Below are 23,510 nucleotides of genomic sequence, written 5' to 3'. Positions count from 1 at the left end.
AAACTGTGGAAAAAAAATACAACGATGCAAATTTCAGTGTTGAGAGCTTCTTTTTTTGTGGACATGTTCAATAAATATTGATGTTAAAGATTTATTTTTTGTGAAAAAATGTTTAGAATGAAGTTCATGAGTCCAGATGGATCTCTATTACAATCCCCAAAGAGGGCACTTTAAGTTGATGATTACTTCTATGTGTACAAATCTTTATTTATAATTGAATCACTTGTTTATTTTTCAACAAGTTTTTAGTTATTTTCATATCTTTTTTTCCAAATAGTTCAACAAAGACCACTACAAATGAGCAATATTTTGCACTGTTATACAATTTTATAAATCAAAAACTGATGACATAGTGCTGTATTTTACTTCTTTATCTCTTTTTTTCCAAACAAAAAATGCTTTGCTCTGATTAGGGGGTACTTGAATTTAAAAAAAATGTTCACAGTGGGTGCATCACTGAAAAAAGTTTGAGAACCACTGCTGTATTTGATTCTGTGTAGTGTTAATGTTGTTTCTCTTATTCCTGCCTCTGCACTTATCAATAGGAGACAGCGAGAAAAACTCCAAGCCCACTTTTCCGAAAGTCGCACCTTGAGGGACGGCAGCGTCAACGCTTCCGGCCTGATGTCCAGATCTACCACAATAACTCAATTCAGCGTCCAAAAGGCAAGTACTCACCCGCGCTTTGTTTAGTTTTGTCTTCTTTTCATCTTCTCTATGGCCTCGTCCTCCTTAAAAAAGAGTGTTTCTTTAACTGATAACTGATGACGTCATATCAAGATGGAAAATGTCAACATCCCGAGCTCCCAAATGCCAGTTGTTCATAAAAATAATGCTAAATGGCATTTAGCTTGTGACTCTGCATTATTCACAATGATTGAATAATGTATCTGCAGACAGTGTTAGTTTTTTTTTTAAAGTTGGGAACACTAACAAATTAAACAATATGCTGCAGCAGAATGGGACCGTTTGTGAAGAGATGAAGTCATTTGATTGAAATATTCATTCCCGGAATTAGAAAAACCACAAATGAGGACACTCTGAAAGCAATTTGTGCTTTGCAGCCAAATAAATACGTATCCCAAGTTTGGGAGATCATTTCTGTTGAAAAACTATCTTGCGTTAAACAACCAATTGAGACGTGGAACGTTTAATTACATTGTTTATGGTGCACACGTGTGGCGCTCCCTATGTGTGGTTGTCTTAATCCTCCAAACATGTTTTGGTTAACGTCAGCCATGTTTTTCAACCAATTATGCTCTAATTTTACACACGTTCAAATGTTTGATGATTTGGCAAAACACCCTAAAATTACAGTTATTTATGTGCTTTGTACTTTGTACGCAACATTATGTTGCATGCAAGACGTAAAAAAATAATTACTTATAGTTACTTTAACAAAAAAGTAACTCAATTTCTAACGGAACTATTTTTTAATGGATGTAAGTAATTACTAAGGAAAGTAGTTAACGCGTTACTTGAAAAAAAAAATATTCAAATGTCTGGCACATGCATGTTGAGAGATGTTTCATGAGAGCAGAGTGCTTGTGTTCCTTTAAAAGGCTTTGACTGTTGCTAAGTGATGTGTGACGTCAGCATTTTAGCTTAGCTGCGTTTGTTAGCTTAGCAGCGGCGGTTTGCCTGGCGGTTGAATCTTTTCGCCAAGTTGTGAAAGATATTGAATATGCTTCGAAATCTGTCTGTTTGTCCTATCTACAAATAGTATTATAGGATTTTAAAGCTTGTCATTTCAGTCTTTGATTTGTTGTTCATTATTCCCTTGTAGTAGTACTAGTGCGTGTGTTTGTGTTGTTTCCTGTGTGATGTTGCCTCTGCCTATGTCATATCAAGTTCATTTAAGTGTGTTGTTTTTTTAAGATAGAATAGAATAGAAAGTACTCTATTGATCCCTGGGGGGAATTCAGCACTACAGTTTGCTCACAATAATCAATACACACTTCGGTATTTTGTAGATGTTACCTCCTACATTGAACTTAGAGGGCTTCTGACGCTTTCTTGTCGACATAAAACCACATCGAAAGTAGCGTGCCACGTTACATCAAACGCTAATTTTTCCTGTGTGAGAAGTTTCAAGCCAGTCGAACGTATGGTGTGTAGTTAACGGTGCTGCCATGTGATGTATTTGTGAGAAATATAAAAGCACAGGCACCTCGATATGTAGTGCAGGTTTTGACAAATGTGCAATATTTTCGGTGCAGTGGTTTAGTAGTAGAAACGTGGAAGTAAAAACTGTACATTCACTAAAAACCGTACAGGTCAAAGGTTAACTAATAAACCAAAAACAATATGCGAATTCAAGTCCAATAATAATAATTACAGATGTCCGAAAATAGCTTTTTTGCCGATATTCCGATATTGTCCAAAACTTAGTTACCGACTCCGATATCAACCGATACCAATACATACAGTTGTGGAATTAACACATTTTTATACCTCATTTTGTTGTGATGCCCCGCTGGATGCATTTAACAATGTAAGAAGGTTTTCCAAAATAAATGAAGTGAAGTGAATTATATTTATATAGCGCTTTTCTCCTAGTGACTCAAAGCGCTTTACATAGTGACACCCAATATCTAAGTTACATTTAAACCAATGTGGGTGGCACTGGGAGCAGGTGGGTAAAGTGTCTTGCCCAAGGACACAACGGCAGTGACTAGGATGGCACAAGCGGGAATCGAACCTGCAACCCTCAAGTTGCTGGCACGACCACTCTACCAACCGAGCTATGCCGCCCAACTCAAGTTATGGAAAAACATGCCTCAAAACAGCAGCTTGGAATTTGGGACATGCTCTCCCTGAGAGAGCATGAGGAGGTAGAGATGGCCGGGGTGCGGTTGAGGTGGGAGCAGGGTAGCGGGGGGTTGTATATTGTAGCGTCTCGGAAGAGTTAGTGCTGCAAGGGGTTCTGGGTATTTGTTCTGTTGTGTTAATGTTGTGTTACGGTGCGGATGTTCTGCCGACATGTGTTTGTCGTTCTTGTTTGGTGTGGGTTCACAGTGTGGCGCATATTTGTAACAGTGTTAAAGTTGTTTATACGGCCACCCTCAGTGTGACCTGTGTGACCAAGTATGCATTGCATTCACGTGTGTGTGAGAAGCCGTAGGTATTATATGACTGGGCCGGCACACAAAGGCGTAGCCTTTAAGGTACATTGGCGCTCTGTACTTCTCCCTATGTCCGTGTACACAGCTGCGTTTTGAAAAGTCATACATTTTAGTTTTTGAAACGATAATTTCCGATATTACATTTTCTCTAATTATTATGTAAGGTTTTGATTACATTGTGAGCCTTGAACTGTATCATCATGTTGCTGGTGACATGATTTTATGAAATATTTGCCATAAAACTCTTTTTCTAGCTCCTGACATGTGACCAATGCGTTGATAACATGTACTTTAGTATTGTAGGATGTAATTGGATATAGAGAGATGCCTTGGATGAGGCTGATGCTTCCACACGTAAGTGCGGACTAATGCTCTCTTATAAAAGTCCTATCAAAAGCAGCGATGGCCAAAGTGCGTTAGCAACGCTCTCAATGTGTACTTGTTTTATTTATTATATTCATCCCTGACGCCAAATCAGTGGAAATTGAGCACAATTTCTGGAAATGTTTTTCTGTAAAAATAATAATAAAGATAATTAATTTGAGTAGTCACCATCATGGGCTTCACGGTGGCAGAGGGGTTAGTGCGTCTGCCTCACAATACGAAAGTCCTGCAGTCCTGGGTTCAAATCCAGGCTCGGGATCTTTCTGTGTGGAGTTTGCATGTTCTCCCCGTGAATGCGTGGGTTCCCTCCGGGTACTCCGGCTTCCTCCCACTTCCAAAGACATGCACCTGGGGATAGGTTGATTGGCAACACTAAATTGGCCCTAGTGTGTGAATGTGAGTGTGAATGCGATGAGGTGGCGACTTGTCCAAGGTGTACCCCGCCTTCTGCCCGATTGTAACTGAGATAGGCGCCACCCCCCCCCCCGTGACCCCAAAAGGACAATGGTTAGAAAAACAAGGATGGAATATTCAACCCTCAACTCAACAATGAGTAGATGAGTGTTATGTGTGTGTAAATGTGTAAATAAATGAACACTGAAATTCAAGTATTTCTATTATATATATAGCTAGAATTCACTGAAAATCAAGTATTTCTTATTTACTGTGCTTCACGGTGGCAGAGGGGTTAGTGCGTCTGCCTCACAATACGAAGGTCCTGCAGTCCTGGGTTCAAATCCAGGCTCGGATCTTTTTGTGTGGAGTTTGCACGTTCTCCCCGTGACTGCGTGGGTTCCCTCCGGGTACTCCGGCTTCCTCCCACTTCCAAAGACATGCACCTGGGGATAGGTTGATTGGCAACACTAAATTGGCCCTAGTGTGTGAATGTGAGTGTGAATGTTTTCTGTCTATCTGTGTTGGCCCTGCGATGAGGTGGCGACTTGTCCAGGGTGTACCCTGCCTTCCGCCCGATTGTAGCTGAGATAGGCGCCAGCGCCCCCCGCGTCCCCGGAAGGGAATAAGCGGTAGAGAATGAAAATGGATGATAAATTAAAACAGTAAAATAGAAATCAAAAAGTATAAAAATACAGAGGACAACAGAGAACAGAGGACCACACAACTCACATAGTGTTAAAAGCCAAAGAATAAAAGTGGGTCTTAAGACAAGACTTAAAACACTCCACTGTGGAAGCAGTTTGAACATGGAGGGGCAGAGTGTTCCAGAGCTTAGGGCCGACCACAGAGAAGACCCTGTTTCCCCTGGTTTTAAGTCTGGTCTTGGGCACAGTGAGCTGGAGCTGGCTCTCGGACCTCAGAGCGCGCGCAGGAGTGTAAATTTGGATGAGGTCCGAGATATACTGAGGTGCCAGTCCATGTAACAAACAGCAATGTCTTAAAATCAATTCTAAAATGAACAGGGAGCCAGTGCAAACTCTGAAGAATTGGGGTTATATGCTGGCGTTTCCTGGCCCCTGTTAAAACTGCAACCGGGAGAGAGCTTTTTGGCTAATGCCAGCATAAAGTGCATTGGAGTAGTCCAGGCGACTTGAAATAAAAGCATGCACGACTTGTTCAGAAAGGTTAAAAGATAAAAACGGTTTAACCTTTACTAAAAGACGAAGGTGATAAAAACACGATTTTAAAACGCCATTGACTTTTTTGTCAAGTTTAAAATCACGATCTATAGTGATGCCAAGGCTGGTGACTTTGGATGATTAACGTGGACCCCGACTTAAACAAGTGGAAAAACTTATTCGGGTGTTACCATTTAGTGGTCAATTGTACGGAATATGTACTGAACTGTGCAATCTACTAATATAAGTTTCAATCAATCAATCAATCAAAAAACTGTATGGCGAGTGATTATACAGCTGGATGGAGTGGCGGTGTTATAACCCGGTGCTCCCTATGGTCTGGAAAACACAGAACCCACACCACAGTTTGAAAATCAATACTTGGGTTGTTTTTCTTTCCGGTCTGTTTTTCAGGAAACTCTGGTTGAATTCCAAATTGCATCTCTGCTGATTTTGATTGTGTGCGGGAGACGTTGTTGTTGCTGTAATCCAATGCAGCTTCTCGCCTCTGTTTGCGTGACTACTTCTCCGAATGCAGCTCTCAACTGAGACCTGTTCAATAATGCACGAGCATCCACCGCTGTAACCAACACCCTCGTCGGCAAGCCCCGCCCACGGAAGACTTGGCAGACTCCTAAAAGCTCTTTGATGATGTCATCCGGAATGACAACTTTGAGCGGTTGACAGCTGAGAGGTGTTGGAACGTTAAGTGTAAATCTCGGCCGGGGAAAATGTAATCGCATCCGTTTCCCATGAAAGAGAAGTTTCCAAACGACTGTCCGCAAAGTTTGACACCAATCTCAGCACATTAAAGTCCAGACTTTCATGGCGCGCTTCAAAAATCCTCAGAAAAAGCTGGGAGGAAGCCGAGGGAAAGAGGCGAGACGCAAACAGTGTGAGGGAAGTTCAAGGTGGGATGGGAAAGATCAGTGGCCTTAAGCACCCAGGAGGAGGGAATGAGCTGTCCAGTCCGAGGAAAGATTGCCAAGCGACCACGGCGATGACCGTCTCCACCCACCTCAGCTTGCTGGAAAACGCCATGTGTTCGATTTCTAAAAAGTGTAGCATTGCACCAACACATCAGAACACTGCTTCTTTTCATCCCAGCCTTTGATGGCTGAAGTGAGGGCGAAACAAACGTCCTTTGAGGCGAAGATGGAAGCTTTTTACAAACGACTGCCTGTGATGTACACAGCTGAAGTGCAGGTTTCCGGGCAGGGAAACACTGGATTCCTCCGCGTACGCGCAAGTATCCTTGGATTAGTTGCTTCTTCAGCAGCGCACACCTGAGTGTGTCATCGGGGAAATTACACTGCACATATTTTCATCATGCAGATTTACATAAACATTTCTGCTGGAATAAGATTGCGTCTAAAAAAAAACATGGTCCAGGCAAATAAAGTCACATGAGCAGTCGGGGCTGTAAAGCAGGGATCGCCTACCTGTACGTATTTGGGACTTTACTGCATACTTGCCAACCCTCCCGGATTTTCAGGGAGACTCCCGAAATTCAGTGCATCTCCCGAAAAACCTCCCGGGACAAATTTTCTCCCGAAAATCTCCCGAAATTCAGGCGAAGCTGGCCTCCAGCTCAATGCGGACCTGAGCGTCTGCCCAATGACGTTATAACTGTAGAATGATCGAGGGCGAGTTCTTGGTTTCTTATGTGGGTTTATTGTTAGGCAGTTTCATTATCGTCCTCCCAGCGCGGTAAAACAACACACAACAACAGCAGTCCGAATTTGTCGACCTAAAGCAGTTCGTCTGCCAAACAGCAATGTGTTGTGACACTCTTAAACAGGACAATACTGCCATCTAGTGTACATGCATATAGTTGGAAAAACAAAGATGGAATATTCAACCCTCAACTCAACAATGAGTAGATGAGTGTTATGTGTGTGGAAATGTGTAAATAAATGAACACTGAAATTCCAGTATTTCTTTTATATATATATATATAAATGATAAATGGGTTGTACTTGTATAGCGCTTTTCTACCTTCAAGGTACTCAAAGCGCTTTGACACTACTTCCACATTTACCCATTCACACACACATTCACACACTGATGGAGGGAGCTGCCATGCAAGGCGCCAACCAGCACCCATCAGGAGCAAGGGTGAAGTGTCTTGCTCAGGACATAACGGATGTGACGAGGTTGGTTCTAGGTGGGATTTGAACCAGTGACCCTCGGGTTGCGCTCGGCCACTCTCCCACTGCGCCACGCCGTCCCTATATATATATATATATATATATATATATATATATATATATATATATATATATATATATATATATATATATATATATATATATATATATATATATATATATATATATATATATAGCCAGAATTCACTGAAAATCAAGTATTTCTTATATATATATATATATATATATGTGAAATACTTGACTTGGTGAATCTATGAATCTAGCAGTAAATAGACTCCTCACCTCTTAACCACGCCCCACTCCCAACCACGCCCTCCGCCCCGCCCCCGTGCCTTGTGCAAGTTTTTCTTTGTTAGTCTGTTTTATTTATTAAATAAATCTTTGGTTCTTTCCTTCACGCTGTGTCCGTAGCCTGACTGCATTCTGAGAGAACGACCCGCATCACCACGATGCCACGCAATCGTCACACTCAGTCCCTTAAACCCGGACAATGCTCCCACACTAAGGGCCCCGATTCCACAATTTTTTAATGGGAACTGCAATTTCTTTTTTGGACTATGCCCGTTGTTCACAATAATTGTAAGAGACAAGAAGACAAATGTTTCTGGGTTGTTGTTTTATTTTATTCATTCTAACGCAAATAAAAAGTGAAGCCAATGGGAGGTCCTCTATTCCCCCTACAAAGTCCTCTAAATAACCTTCCAACAACAATGCTTGATTTACATTTTGTGACCAAGTATTAGTGATATGGTTATTATAAGCGCTAACGCAGACAAACTATTTTTAGGGGCGCCTAGTGTGTGAATGTTGTCTGTCTATCTGTGTTGGCCCTGTGATGAAGTGGCGACTTGTCCAGGGTGTACTCCGCCTTCCGCCCGAATGCAGCTGAGACAGGCTCCAGCATGTTTAGAGCTGGTGAGCTGCTTTCTCGCCTCAGAGCTTGTGAAAGTTTATTGTAGATCATAAATAATGCCTCTCACCTTGATAGTAGAATGATGAGGACATAATCCAACAGGTTGGTCAACTTTGACAGCCAATTTAGACCCGGGATGGCGAGAAAGACACAAAAAGACGCCTGGTCCCACCTCCCCTTTTACTTTGTGACAATTATGAGTCATACTTCATCAAAACTTTACTGGTAAATCAATCAATCAATCAATCAATCAATCAATCAATCAATCAGTGATTATTTATATAGCCCTAAATCGCTATTGTCTCAAAGGGCTGCACAAACCACAACGACATCCTCGGTAGAGCTCACGTAAGGGCAAGGAAAACTCACACCCAGTGGGACGTCGGTGACAATGATGACTATGAGAAACCTTGGAGAGGACCGCATATGTGGGCATTATTGTTCCTAATAGTTAGAAATCCCACATTTTATATTATACATGCTTCACTGATGAGAGTATTTGGAAAGCACAGTTTTGTCCTACTAATGTCAGCGATCCTTGAACTCATCGTAGTTTTGAACGTTTTCCGATGCTGCCACAGAAAAGTTTTTTAAAGTTTTATGCCACTCCTCCGTCTCGTTTTGTCCACCAAACGTTTTATGCTGTGCGTGAATGCGCAAAAGTGAGTTTTGTTGATTTTATTGATTTGCTAGAGTGCTAATCAGGCATATTTAGTCAATCCATGGCTGCAAGTTATCTCACCCTCTGAGAAGCCTCCATTTTACTAATGTTTTGCAATGTTGCAAAAATGTGTAGGGTAAAAAATGAAATACAACATTTCTGTCAGGGGAGATTTGCATCAACCTTTGATAGTAGGCTAATATAGCTAATACAGTGACTTACATCATGTGTTTTCTTCATTATAAGACTTATATAAGGCTTTGAATGTTTTGCGGCTCCAGACGATTAAATTTTTTTATTTTTGGTCCAATATGGCTCTTTCAACATTTTTGGGTTGCCGCATGCCGCTCTTTAGCGCCTCCCTAGTGGCTCCCTGGACCTCTTTCAGATATGTGGGAAAATGGAAAAAGATGAAGAAAAAAAATATATATTTTGGTTTTAATATATTTTCTGTAGGAGAACAAACATGACAGAAACCTTCCTAATTGTTAGAAATCCCACAGTTTATGTTATACATGCTTCACTGATGAGAGTATTTGGAAAGCACAGTTTTGTCCTACTAATGTCGGCGATCCTTGAACTCATCGTAGTTTTGAACGTTTTTCGATGCTGCCACAGAAAAGTTTTTTAAAGTTTTATGCCACTCCTCCGTCTCGTTTTGTCCACCAAACGTTTTATGCTGTGCGTGAATGCGCAAAAGTGAGTTTTGTTGATTTTATTGATTTGCTGGAGTGCTAATCAGGCATATTTAGTCAATCCATGGCTGCAAGTTATCTCACCCTCTGAGAAGCCTCCATTTTACTAATGTTTTGCAATGTTGCAAAAATGTGTAGGGTAAAAAATGAAATACAACATTTCTGTCAAGGGAGATTTGCATCAACCTTTGATAGTAGGCTAATATAGCTAATATAGTGACTTACATCATGTGTTTTCTTCATTATAAGACTTATATAAGGCTTTGAATGTTTTGCGGCTCCAGACGATTTAATTTTTTTATTTTTGGTCCAATATGGCTCTTTCAACATTTTTGGGTTGCCGCATGCGGCTCTTTAGCGCCTCCCTAGTGGCTCCCTGGACCTCTTTCAGATATGTGGGAAAATGGAAAAAGATGAAGAAAAAATATATATATTTTGGTTTTAATATATTTTCTGTAGGAAAACAAACATGACAGAAACCTTCCTAATTGTTAGAAATCCCACAGTTTATGTTATACATGCTTCACTGATGAGAGTATTTGGAAAGCACAGTTTTGTCCTACTAATGTCGGCGATCCTTGAACTCATTGTAGTTTTGAACTTTTTCCGATGCTGCCACCAGGGACGCCGAAAAGGGGGGGTAAAGGAGACGGGGTCTAGGGGCCCATGATGGAGGGGGGCCCAGAGAGGCACCTAATGATGATGAAATTATATGAAATTATGTGTTGGGGGCCCTGTAAAGATTCTTTTCATGGGGCCCAAAATCCCTAGCGGCGCCCCTGGCTGCCACAGAAAAGTTTTTTTAAAGTTGTACGCCACTCCTCCGTCTCGTTTTGTCCATCAAACTTTTTATGCTGTGCGTGAATGCACAAAAGTGAGCTTCGTTGATTTCATTGATTTGCTGGAGTGCTAATCAGGCATATTTGGTCAATCCATGGCTGCAAGTAATCTCACCCTCTGAGAAGCCTCCATTTTACTAATGTTTTGCAATGTTGCAAAAATGTGTAGGGTTAAAAATGAAATACAACATTTCTGTCAACGGAGATTTGCATCAATTTTTGATAGTAGGCTAATATAGCTAATATAGTGACTTCCCTATAAGACTTATATAAGGGTTGGAATTTTTTGTAGCTCCAGACCGATTTTATTTTTGGTCCGATATGGCTCTTTCAACATTTTGGATTGTCCCGCTCGACGCCGATCTCTTAAAAGGTACTTGATAGTGATTTCCGGTGCAGTGAACAGGTAGTGACAACAAGAAACCGGATGATTCCATGTCACAAGAAGAATTGAATAGCCACCTCATCTAGCGGATGCTCTGACAGCGACAGGCGTGACGCTAAACCCTTGTGAAGGTATCTCCATAATTATTGAAATGGCAGCTCTGCGCCAAACAATTAAACGTTCAATGCAAATGAGGCATGCAGGTGTGTGATTATGCAACAAGGCAGTGCCAGAAGTGTGTGTGTGTGTGTCGGTTGTTGTACTTCTGCTCTTTTAGTTAAGGTTCCAAAACTAGCTCATAATGAAGCAGGATTAAAGCTGGCCTGAATGCAAAGGTTTTTTTCCATCAGGTCCTGCTTTTTATTAGGCTCCTGTGTCCCGCTGCAGTCTCCACATTGCCTGGGATTGTAGAGGCTCTTAAAAGAGTCGTAAAACATCGACACAGAACCCGTAGTTACGGCACGGAGCGTCTTTATTCTCCATTCTTGCATTCCAGGAGGTTTTCTTGTGGCCACTTTTCAGGTCCGGTTTAGAATTGATCGACTTTAAAGGTTTCGCCTGAGAGTTATTCCCCCGATTCGGAGTTAGTTGCACCTGCAGGTGGCGCCTCCTGGTAATTGTCCAAAGATAATGGTGCTCTTTTTTGATAAGACTGCGGGAAAAAAAAGAATCGCGAGGAGGGCCAGTAGGGCGAAGCCATTAATGTGTGGGATTAATCCTTGTCTGCGAGGGCTGGTGTGCTGCTTGATGCTTCTAATCTGCGCTTTAAAATGTAAAGTGTAATTAAAGACAGTGCCTGAGCGCGGGGGGAATACACCAGTGAGAGGCAGAAACAGGGGACATAAAGCTCATGGAGACTGCTGATACTACACCCTATTCCCACATTATGCATTTTACCTCCAAGCACTTTTTACCACAGCGCCTTACATCACTTGCAGCAGGCTTTAACTTGGATCGCGGCTAAACTGGATCCAAAATGAGCTGTATTGATGAGTAATGACATTGTTTTTAGTTTTTCTGTGCTTCAGGGCTTCTTTTATAATTCAGAAGTGTCATTGGATTCTACACATACAAACCCCGTTTCCATAGGAGTTGGGAAATTGTGTTAGATGTAAATACAAACGGAATACTATGATTTGCAAATCATTTTCAACCCATATTCAGTTGAATATGTTAAGTTGCTACTGAGGAAGGAGACGGCACAGCAACGGGATGTCAAGTTCAATAGGTTTATTGAATACTTGATGAATACGTGGAGTGTGTATGGCGGTTTAGCTCAGTTGGTAGAGTGGCCGTGCCAGCAACTTGAGGGTTGCAGGTTCGATTGCCGCTTCCATCATCCTAGTCACTGCCGTTGTGTCCTTGGGCAAGACACTTTACCCACCTGCTCCCAGTGCCACCCACACTGCTTTAAATGTAACTTAGATATTGGGTTTCACTATGTAAAGCGCTTTGAGTCACTAGAGAAAAAGCGCTATATAAATATAATTCACTTCACTTCACTTCACTACTATGTGTCTGCATGAATGACTATGTGTGGAATTACCATATGTAAATACCGTGAGGTTTGTTGAGCTGCCTGTTGGATGTTCAGCGTCCAAATCCGAGTGGGGAAGAAGCCAGGGGAAGTCCAAGGTCCAAGCGGGGGTCAAAGGCAGGAGAGGGGGTCCGAAAGTCCAAAGCTAGGTCGAGGATCCAGGAAGGCAAACAGGTCCAGGAGGGAAACAGCAGTGGTGATACGAGCACTGTGGGAAGAGCGGGAGAAACAGGGATCAGGGGAACAAAAAGGCAACAAGGAAACAGGCAACGAGCAACGAGCAAGATCAGGAGGTCTGTCAGAGACGTGTAGATTACGTTCCCACGTCGAAGAGTCTGCGTCGACCGTTCTTATACTGCCGTCCTTCATCCATGCCAGGTGTGTCAGTCGTTGATTGCCGCCAGCTGCGGCGGAGAGTGGGCGCGGTCTGCCCAATGAGCGCTGGGGCGTGTCTGGTGTCTCCAGAGGAGCTTCTGCGTGCTCCAACAGCAGAGGGCAGCACAGAGTGTGTGTGTGTGTGACACAACAGAATATGCTACAAAGACAACATATTTGATGTTCAGACTGATAAACTTTTTTTTTTTTTTTTTGCAAATAATCATTAACTTTAGAATTTGATGCCAGCAACACGTGACGAAGAAGTTGGGAAAGGTGTCAATAAATACTGATAAAGTTGAGGAATGCTCATCAAACAGTTATTTGGAGCATCCCACAGGTGTGCAGGCCAATTGGGAACAGGTGGGTGCCATGATTGGGTATAAAAGCAGCTTCCATGAAATTCTAAGTAATTCACAAACAAGGATGGGGCGAGGGTCACCACTTTGTAAGCAAATTGTCGAACAATTTTATAACAACATTTCTCAACGAGCTATTGCAAGGAATTTAAGGATCTTACCATCTACGGTCCGTAAAATCATCAAAAAGTTCAGAGAATCTGGAGAAATCACTGCACGTAAGCGATGATATTACGGACTATTGAACCTTTAAGGCGGTACTGCATCAAAAACCGACATCAGTGTGTAAAGGATATCGCCACATGGGCTCAAGAACACTTCATAAAACCACTGTCAGTAACTACAGTTGGTCGCTACATCTGTACGTGCAAGTTAAAACTCTACTATGCAAAGCCAAAGCCATTTATCAACAATATCCTGAAACGCCCCCGGCTTCGCTGGGCCCGAGCTCATCTAAGATTGACTGATGCTAAGTGGAAAGGTGTTTTGTGGTCTGACGAGTCCACAATTCAAATTATATTTGGAAACAGAGGACGTGGTGTCCTCCAGAACAAAGAGGAAAATAACCATTCGGATTGTTATAGGCGCAAAGTTGCCCTCTAGTGGGTTCTTCAGACCACCACAGATTGCAAGGAATTCAGGATATAACACTGTTTTATTTCCTTTCAATGGTGAAAAATTATTTTGCTTTTCAGCACAGAGTCTTTTCTGCGTCTGTCTCTCAGCAGCAACTCCAACTGCTCGTTTCCTTACAGCTGCTGCTAATGAGGCGACAGGTGCCTAGATAACAAAGCCCACCTGGGCCATCTACGCACCTGTCGCTGTCTTCGAAGCCGGTCCTGACACACCCCGTTTCGCGGCAGACCCGCAGGCCATGCCCCCCTCCACATATATATATATATATATATATATATATATATATATATATATATATATATATGCAGCCCTAAAACTTTTTGACCCGGGGGCCACATTGGGTTAAAAAAATGTGGTAGGTTATATATATATATATACAACCTACCTTATATGTGTATATATATATATATATATATATATATATATATATATATATATATATATATATATGTAGGTGTGGGGAAAAAATCACAAGACTACTTCATCTCTACAGAACTGTTTCATGAGGGGTTCCCTCAATCATCAGGAGATTAAAAAAAAAAAAAAAATCTCCTGATGATTGAGGGAACCCCTCATGAAACAGTTCTGTAGAGATGAAGTAGTCTTGTGATTTTTTCCCCACACCTACATATTGCGCTCTACCACGGTATCGAGCACTATTCTCTGGATAATCCAATCAAGACATATATATATATATATATATATATATATATATATATATATATATATATATATATATATATATATATATATATATATATATATATATATATATATATATATATATATATATATACACATTTTTTTTTAACCCAATGCGGCCCCCGGGTCAAAAAGTTTGGGGACCCCTGGTTTAGGACTTCCTCACCATTTCAGAAGAAGAAATTTCATGCGCCATTTACAATAAATTCTGCAGAGGAAAAGGAACATCGACGTTGAACACATTACACTGTATCGGCCACCTCAAACCTTAGCATCACTATGAAACTAATGAAAAACCATGGAAACGGACTAAACAGGAACTAAGCAGGTGGAACAACGGAGTGATATAAAAACTGGAACAATAGACAATAATATGAAGCGATCCAAAAAGTGGATCTCAACAATTTCAGCTGCTTGATATTTCTGGTTGATTACAAAACTTTAAGAAGGTTGTCACAGAAATAAACAAGGTAGGAGTCAAACTTTAATATCCAAGTATATTAATTATTGATTATATATCCATTGTATTAATGGATCAATAATTAATTAATAGTACATTAACCTACTCAGTGGCCTAGTGGTTAGAGTGTCCACCCTAAGATCGGCAGATCGTGAGTTCAAATCCTGGCCGAGTCATACCAAAGAATATAAAAATGGGACCCATTACTTCCCTGCTTGGCACTCAGCATTAAGGGTTGCAATTGGGGGTTAAATCACCATAAATGATTCCCGGGCGCAGCACCACTGCTCCCCTCACCTCCCAGGGGGTGATCAAGGGTGATGGGTCAAATGCAGAGAATAATTTTGCCACATCTAGTATGTGTGTGTGTGTGACAATCTTTTGTACTTTAACTTCAATGGGCTTTTAGTCTGCTTTCGTCCCTTGACCAAATTGTTTTAGCCCCCCAAATCCAAGAGATTGGACACCCCTGCTTTATAGAGTCAAGCCCAATACATCATCGGTTCCAAGCACCGTAGGTTTTGATCAGCATGCTTGACAATCTGATTTGTGTCTCCCTTACAGAGCGGCAGCACCCACGGGTGTCCTTCCAACGCCGAGCCAGGAGCGCCGACCGTCGCACCGCCCGTCCTCGGCAGAGCGCTGTCTAAAGGGAAACGCTTCAGGTGAAAACGAGGCCTCATCACTCACACGCTCACGCTCACACCTGACCGGGCAAACGTAATCAAGCTGCAAGATGTCCGAGACCTTCAGACAACACACAGATGAGTTGTGACAGAGACTTTACCTGCCAGTTTATGCTCCGGCGGAACGGAGCAGCGTTGCGTGCACGTTTCCTCTCATTATGCTAGAGTTTTTACTCTCTGAATATTGCGACTGAAGTAATGGAGCTCAGTAAACATCCCCGCAGCAAAGACAACGACAAACTGGGATGTTGAGTTTAACGTTGACTCAAGCTTTTGTTGCTCTCTGATTGCTGACTGGAGATGTCGTAGGTGCTTCGGCTTTGTGCCGAGTCGGGATGGAATACAGCTAGAGCAGTGTTTTTTGAGCCAAGGCACATTTTTTGGCGTGGAAAAAATCCGGAGGCACATCACCAGCAGAAATCATTAAAAAACATATCTCAGTTGACAGTAATAAGTCGTTGTCGCAGTTGTTGGATGACTTTAAAGCATAACCAAGCATGTATCAATGTAGCTCTTGTCTCAAAGTAGGTGTCCTGTCACATCACGCCGTGACTTATTTTGACTTGTTTTCTGTTTTCATGTGTGTAGCGTATTACTTCTTGTCTTGCGCTCCTATTTTGGTGGCTTTTTCTCTTTTTTTGGCAGTTTCATGTCTTCCATCGAGCGATATTTCCCGCATCTACTTTGTTTTAGCAATCAAGAATATTTTATTGTTTTCATCCTTCTTTGTGGGGACATTGTTGATTGTCATGTCATGTTCGGATGTACATTGTGGACGCTCTCTTTGCTCCACAGTAAGTCTTTGCTGTTGTCCAGCATTCTGTTTTTGTTTCATTTGTAGCCAGTTCAGTCTTAGTTTCGTACTTCATAGCTTTCCCTAATCTTCAATGCCTTTGTTTGGGGGCACTCGCCTTTTGCTTATTTTTGGTTTAAGCATAAGACACCTTTTTACCTGCACCCTGCCTCCCGCTGTTTCCGACATCTACAAAGCAATTATCTATCTGGTGCCACCTACTGATATGGAAGAGTATTACATGGTTACTTTCCGGAGCTCTAGACAGCACCGACCACTCAACAACAACACATCATTTGCAGACTATAATTACTGTTTTTTTTAAAAAATATTTTTAACCCATCCATCCATTTTCTACCGCTTATTCCCTTTTTGGGGTCGCGAGGGGTGCTGGCGCCTATCTCAGCTACAATCGGGCGGAAGGCGGGGTACACCCTGCACAAGTCGCCACCTCCACTGGGGCGGCATGGCGTAGTGCATGCTTGTCAAACTCTGGCCCGCGGGCCAAAACTGGCCCGCCGTGTAATTTAATTTGCCCCTTGAAGCAATATCAATTTAGCATTACAGCTGGCCCGCCGGTGTTATACAGCGCCGGTGCCGCTGTAACACCGCATTCACCGCTAATACTCATACTTGTCAACACTCCTAATTTTCCCGGTAGACTCCCAAAGTTCAGTGCCCCTCCCGAAAATCTCCCGGGGCAACCATTCTCCCGAATTTCTGCCGATTTCCACCTGGACAACTATATTGGGGGCGTGCATTTAAGGCACTGCCTTTAGCGTTCTCTACAACCTGTCGTCACGTCCGCTTTTCCTCCATACTAACAGCGTGTCACATAATATTTGTGGCTTTTACACACACACACACACACACACACACACACACACACACACACACACACACACACACACACACACACACACACGGCATACTTGGTCAACAGTCATACAGGTCACACTGAGGGTGGCCGTATAAACAACTTTAGCACTGTTACAAATATGCGCCACACTGTGAAACCCAAACCAAACAAGAATGACAAACACATTTCGGGTGACAACAGAACAAATACCCAGAACCCCCTTGCAGCACTAACTCTTCCGGGAAACTTCCAGCAAACTGACCATTAATTAACGTTTAATTCATGCATTTTCTCTTGCTACTTCAAGGCTTGAATGTTTGGTTCATTCATTATTGTTATTTTATTTTCAAATTTATTATTAGCCTGTGGAAAAAATTTGATAATTACCTCAGAAGATTGCAAATAGAAAAAAAGGCATAACATTTGTATTTAAATTTTATTTGATATGCCATTGATGTTTTTTGAACAATTATTAGTAATATTTGAAACTGGATTTTGCATGTCACTAAAGTTATATAAGCCTTGCTTGTTCAATATTTAATGCAAAACTTGTTTGGGTCAATAGGTGGGAAGCGAACCAGAAACCTGAGGGTTGCTGGTTCGCTTCCCACCTATTGACATCCAAATCGCTGCCGTTGTGTCCTTGGGCAGGACACTTCACCCTTTGCCCCCGGGGCCGCTTACACTGGTGAATGAATGATGAATGAATGATTGGTGGTGGTCGGAGGGGCCGTAGGCGCAAACTGGCAGCCACGCTTCCGTCAGTCTACCCCAGGGCAGCTGTGGCTACAGATGTAGCTTACCACCACCAGGTGTGAATGAATGATGGGTTCTCACTTCTCTGTGAGCGCTTTAAGTATCTAACAATAGAAAAGCGCGATATAAATCTAATCCATTATTATTATTATTATTATAACCCCTCTGCCACCGTGAAGCTATTTTTAACCCAAATAAATGAAATTACAAGACTCCTAGGTACTTGAACTCCTCCACTTGGGGCAGGGTCTCTTCCCCAACCCGGAGATGGCATTCCACCCTTTTCCGGGCGAGAACCATGGACTCGGACTTGGAGGTGCTGATTTTCATTCCGGTCGCTTAACACTCGGCTGCAAACCGATCCAGTGAGAGCTGAAGATCCCGGTCAGATGAAGCCATCAGGACCACATCATCTACAAAAAGCAGAGACCTAATCCTGCGGTCACCAAACCGGAACCCCTCAACGCCTTGACTGCGCCTAGAAATTCTGTCCATAAAAGTTATGAACAGAATCGGTGACAAAGGACAGCCTTGGCGGAGTCCAACCTTCACTGGAAATGTGTTCGACTTACTGCCGGCAATGCGGACCAAGCTCTGGCACTGATCGTACAGGGAGCGGACTGCCACAATAAGACAGTCCGATACCCCATACTCTCTGAGCATTCCCCACAGGACTTCCCGAGGGACACGGTCGAATGCCTTCTCCAAGTCCACGAAGCACATGTAGACTGGTTGGGCAAACTCCCAGGCACCCTCAAGAACCCTGCGGAGAGTATAGAGCTGAGACCCTGCCCCAAGTGGAGGAGTTCAAGTACCTAGGAGTCTTGTTCACGAGTGGGGGAAGAGTGGATCGTGAGATCGACAGGCGGATCGGTGCGGCGTCTTCAGTAATGCGGACGTTGTACCGATCCGTGGTGAAGAAGGAGCTGAGCCGGAAGGCAAAGCTCTCAATTTACCGGTCGATCTACGTTCCCATCCTCACCTATGGTCATGAGCTTTGGGTCATGACCGAAAGGATAAGATCACGGGTACAAGCGGCCGAAATGAGTTTCCTCCGCCGTGTGGCGGGGCTCTCCCTTAGAGATAGGGTGAGAAGCTCTGCCATCCAGGAGGAACTCAAAGTAAAGCCACTGCTCCTTCACATCGAGAGGAGCCAGATGAGGTGGTTCGGGCATCTGGTCAGGATGCCACCCGAACGCCTCCCTAGGGAGGTGTTTAGGGCACGTCCGACCGGTAGGAGGCCACGGGGAAGACCCAGGACACGTTGGGAAGATTATGTCTCCCGGCTGGCCTGGGAACGCCTCGGGATCCCCCGGGAAGAGCTAGACGAAGTGGCTGGGGAGAGGGAAGTCTGGGTTTCCCTGCTTAGGCTGTTGCCCCCGCGACCTGACCTCGGATAAGCGGAAGATGATGGATGGATGGATGGATAAATGAAATTTAATAATCTCCCACGGCACACCAGACTGGGTCTGCCGCGGCACAGTGGTTGAAAAACACTGAGCTAGAGGAACAATCGGGGAAGTCAAGCGAAAAAAAGCATCTTGCCTTTTTCATGATACGTCCGCAGATACGCTCTGACTCCTGATGACATTCATGTCAGGCAACAAGCTTCAAACTCACTCGCTGGAACTTTCTCCCCCCGAGCGGCGTCACTTTGCACTCACTGCTGGCAAGTCAAGTGTGAGTGACGGTAAATGTCTGCTTTCCACTTGATCTATCGCCGTCGTCCTAATTATGGGCAGCGTCGGAAAAGACGCCGGTAAATCTGCCACCTAATGGGATGCAAATGAGAAAAGATGGTGCATAAAGCGCGGCGTGTTTATTTAAAGTCTGCATGATGAGTGCAGCTTGGGGTATTATAAAGCAAGGGGCGTCCAGGATGTATCGCTGATTGGAGGCTGTCGCCGCCTGACAGGTGACAAATTCGATGAAAAAAAACACATCGCCGTGTCACGCAGGTGTTTCATCCGGGGCGGCGGACAGTCAATCATTCGTTCTGCTTGTCAGAGTCAGGCGAGGCGGCGGTGAATTAGACTCTGATGGATGATTTGGAGATGTTTTCAGCTACTGACCCCAGAAAGAGCAAAGCACAGCCAGCCAGAAAACCAACAAGCATAAAAAGCAGTCAGTGTGACGCAAGACATACCGTCATATCTTCTGGAGGAGTACAAGAACTACTATTTACATCAGGGGTGTCAAACTCAAATACAGAGTGGGCCAAAATTTTAAACTGAAAAAAGCCGCGGGCCAAGGTTGAACAAATGAACCTTTTAATAGGGACCCAAACAAGTTTTGCATTGAATATTGAACAAGCGAGACTAATATAACTTTATAGTGACATGCAAAATCGAGTTTCAAATAATACTAATAATTTAAAAATAGCAATGGCATATCAAATCAAATTTAAATAGAAATTGAATGCCTCTTTTCTATTTGCAGCCTTCTCAGGTACATATCAAAATACATTTTTCCCACAGGCTAATGATACATTTTTATATTGTAGCGTCCAGGAAGAGGTAGTGCTGCAAGGGGGGTCTGTGTATTTGTTCTATTGTGTTTATGTTGTGTTACAGTGCGGATGTTCTCCCGAAATGTGCTTGTCATTCTCGTTTAGTGTTGGTTCACAGTGTGGCGCATATTTGTAACAGTCTTAAAGTTGTTTATACGGCCACCCTCAGTGTGACCTGTATGGCTGTTGACCAAGCTTGCATTGCATTAGTATGAGTATTAGCGGTGAATGCGGTCTTACAGCGACACCGCCGCTGTATAATACCGGCGGGCCAGCTCTAATGTTAATTTGATATTGCTTCAAGGGCCAAATGTGGCCCGCGGGCCGGACACCCATGATTTGCATGAACAGGAGAAGTGATGGCGGATCTAAGCTGGGAGTTACTCTCGATGAAATGTAACTAAGGCTACGTTCTAGGGTTGTACGGTATAGTACCGCGATACTAATTACCGTATTTTTCGGACAATAAGTCGCAATTTTTTTTCATAGTTTGGCCGGGGGTGCGACTTACACTCAGGAGCGACTTATGTGTGAAATTATTAACACATTACCGTAAAATATCAAATAATATTATTTAGCTCATTCACGTGAGACAGTGGTTCTCAAATGGGGGTACGCGTACCCCTGGGGGTACTTGAAGGTATGCAAAGGGGTACGTGAGATTTTTAAAAATATTCTAAAAATAGCAAAACCCTTTATAAATATGTTTATTGAATAATACTTCAACAAAATATGAATGTAAGTTCATAAACTGTGAAATACAACAATGCAATATTCAGTGTTGACAGCTAGATTTTTTGTGGACATGTTCCATAAATATTGATGTTAAAGATTTCATTTTTTGTGAAGAAATGTTTAGAATTAAGCTGATGAATCCAGATGGATCTCTATTACAATCCCCAAAGAGGGCACTTTAAGTTGATGATTACTTCTATGTGTAGAAATCTTTATTTATAATTGAATAACTTGTTTATTTGTCAACAAGTTTTTAGTTATTTTTATATCTTTTTTTCCAGATAGTTCAAGAAAGACCACTACAAATGAGCAATATTTTTGCACTGTTGTACAATTTAAGAAATCAAAAACTGATGGCATAGTGCTGTATTTTACTTCTTTATCTCTCTTTTTTCAAACAAAAAAGCTTTGCTCTGATTAGGGGGTACTCGAATTAAAAAAAAGTTGAGAACCACTGACGTAAGAGACCAGACGTATAAGATTTAATCGGATTTAGCAATTAGGAGTGACAGATTGTTTGGTAAACGTATAGCATGTTCTATATGTATGTTATAGTTATTTGAAAGACTCTTACCATAATATGTTGAGTTAACATACCAGGCACCTTCTCAGTTGGTTATTTATGCGTCATATAACGTACACATATTCAGCCTCTTGTTCACTATTCTTTATTTATTTTAAATTGCCTTTCAAATGTCTATTCTTGGTGTTGGGTTTTATCAAATAAATTTCCCCAAAAAATGCGACTTATACTCCAGTGCAACTTATATATGTTTTTTTTCCTTGTTTATTATGCATTTTCGGCAGGTGCGACTTATACTCGGGGAAAAAAGTGTAATCATTCTTGGCTACTGTTGAGTATTAAACTCTGCGACTGGTTTTTTTGGATATTGACCACGTTGGGGTTCCGGTCAGAGAAGACACGGTCATCATTTGGACTCTTCCAACTTTAATGGTGCATATTGGGTTATATTAGGTGCAGCTAGTATCTGTAAACCACAAACAAACACCCATCAACATTTATATAATTTATCTAAACAACAATATTTATATATATTATGCCTATAGATATGCTCTAAGTAACGTACTAGAGACATAATATATTGCATTTTCACAATGGCACATGAACTAGCCACATTAGTAGCATCAATGCTATCCTAAACAGGGAGATGTTAGCTCGTAGCATTCTGACAACACAGCACTAATAATATTAATAAAACACCAGTAAATGCTACACAAACACAGTGATGTCTATTAATAAACTAAATGATTCTTATATAATAATTAACATACTCACATCGTCAAGGACTAGAGCAACGATTAAACATAACAGAGAAACAAGTCAGCACACATTAACACACGTCAAACGGGAAGCGGAAGTGACACCTACAGGAAGGAAGCGGAAGTGACACGGTCAAGAAATGCTTCAAAATAAAGTATTTGAAACGTAAATAACATGGAGAATTCTTAACAGCTACTGTAACATTACACACACTTTGAAAATTAACTGTATTTATTTTTCAGTTTCTTTTGCAATATGTTTGCTTGCTACAGTTGCATTTTCTGTTCCTGTTGCCGTCTCAGGTTTGCATAACTCCTTGTTGCTAGGCAGAATTCATAGGGCTCCATCATAACTGATGGCCTATGGGAAACGTTATTTATGTATAAGTTAAGTAGAAGAAATATGTTTCATGGCAGTCTCTGTACAAGAAGGAAAATGTGATTAATCTATTTTATGCCTCAGGCTTGCAACACATATTTGAGTCGCGAAAACGTCCCGATCAATGACGCCCAATCAATCAATCGTTTCCTAGCGAGAAGCGCCGCAACTAAAGCGCCTCGTTTTGCTTCTTTCCCCCAAAGTTTGACACCAACAACACTTTGCGAGTCGATGTCTAATCACGGCGCCGCTGCCAGTCGATGCTTCGCCTTCTTGCGCCGCCTGAGCATTTTCACGTCATAATTAAATTATGAAGGAATTGCCAAGAGTTGAGGGCAGGTCGATAACCTGAAGTTGGAGCCGTTTTTAACACATGGTGGGTGTATTTATTGGGAACATCACACTTTCAATAAAAAGAGGGAAAATGATGATGTTTATTCTCGCAGGCGAGCGTGCTGAATCAGAACAATATGCATTCGCTGTTGAACCTATTAATCAAGGAAAATATATAATAATAAACAACCTTTGATATTTCAAGTTTTGCACGTCAACTCTTTGGTGTTTTTGACTTTCACTATCCTTGCTGCCAAAAACAACACCCAAGCTGCGAGAACAGCGACTTTGTTATTTTCTTCTTTTTCCTTCACCTCAGCTCTGAGGATATGTTACATGCTGTTATTGTGCACAAACACAACG

At 42.2% G+C, this 23,510-nt stretch overlaps 1 protein-coding gene across 1 annotated transcript in view; it reads left to right on the top strand.

Moving 5' to 3' along the window:
* The window catches only part of nrg3b (neuregulin 3b), a 672,622-nt gene that overhangs the window by 623,842 nt on the left and 25,270 nt on the right, over nt 1-23,510 (top strand). The window contains exons 6-7 of the mRNA XM_061909597.1: nt 546-666; nt 15,381-15,481. Coding sequence (XP_061765581.1) covers nt 546-666; nt 15,381-15,481 — 222 coding nt within the window. The remainder of the gene's footprint in view (nt 1-545; nt 667-15,380; nt 15,482-23,510) is intronic.

The sequence above is a fragment of the Nerophis ophidion genome, linkage group LG08 (assembly GCF_033978795.1).
Source record: "Nerophis ophidion isolate RoL-2023_Sa linkage group LG08, RoL_Noph_v1.0, whole genome shotgun sequence".
In the NCBI taxonomy this organism is placed as follows: domain Eukaryota; kingdom Metazoa; phylum Chordata; class Actinopteri; order Syngnathiformes; family Syngnathidae; genus Nerophis; species Nerophis ophidion.
Note: the sequence above shows the minus strand (reverse complement) of the source record. Positions and strands in the feature narration are given on the sequence as shown.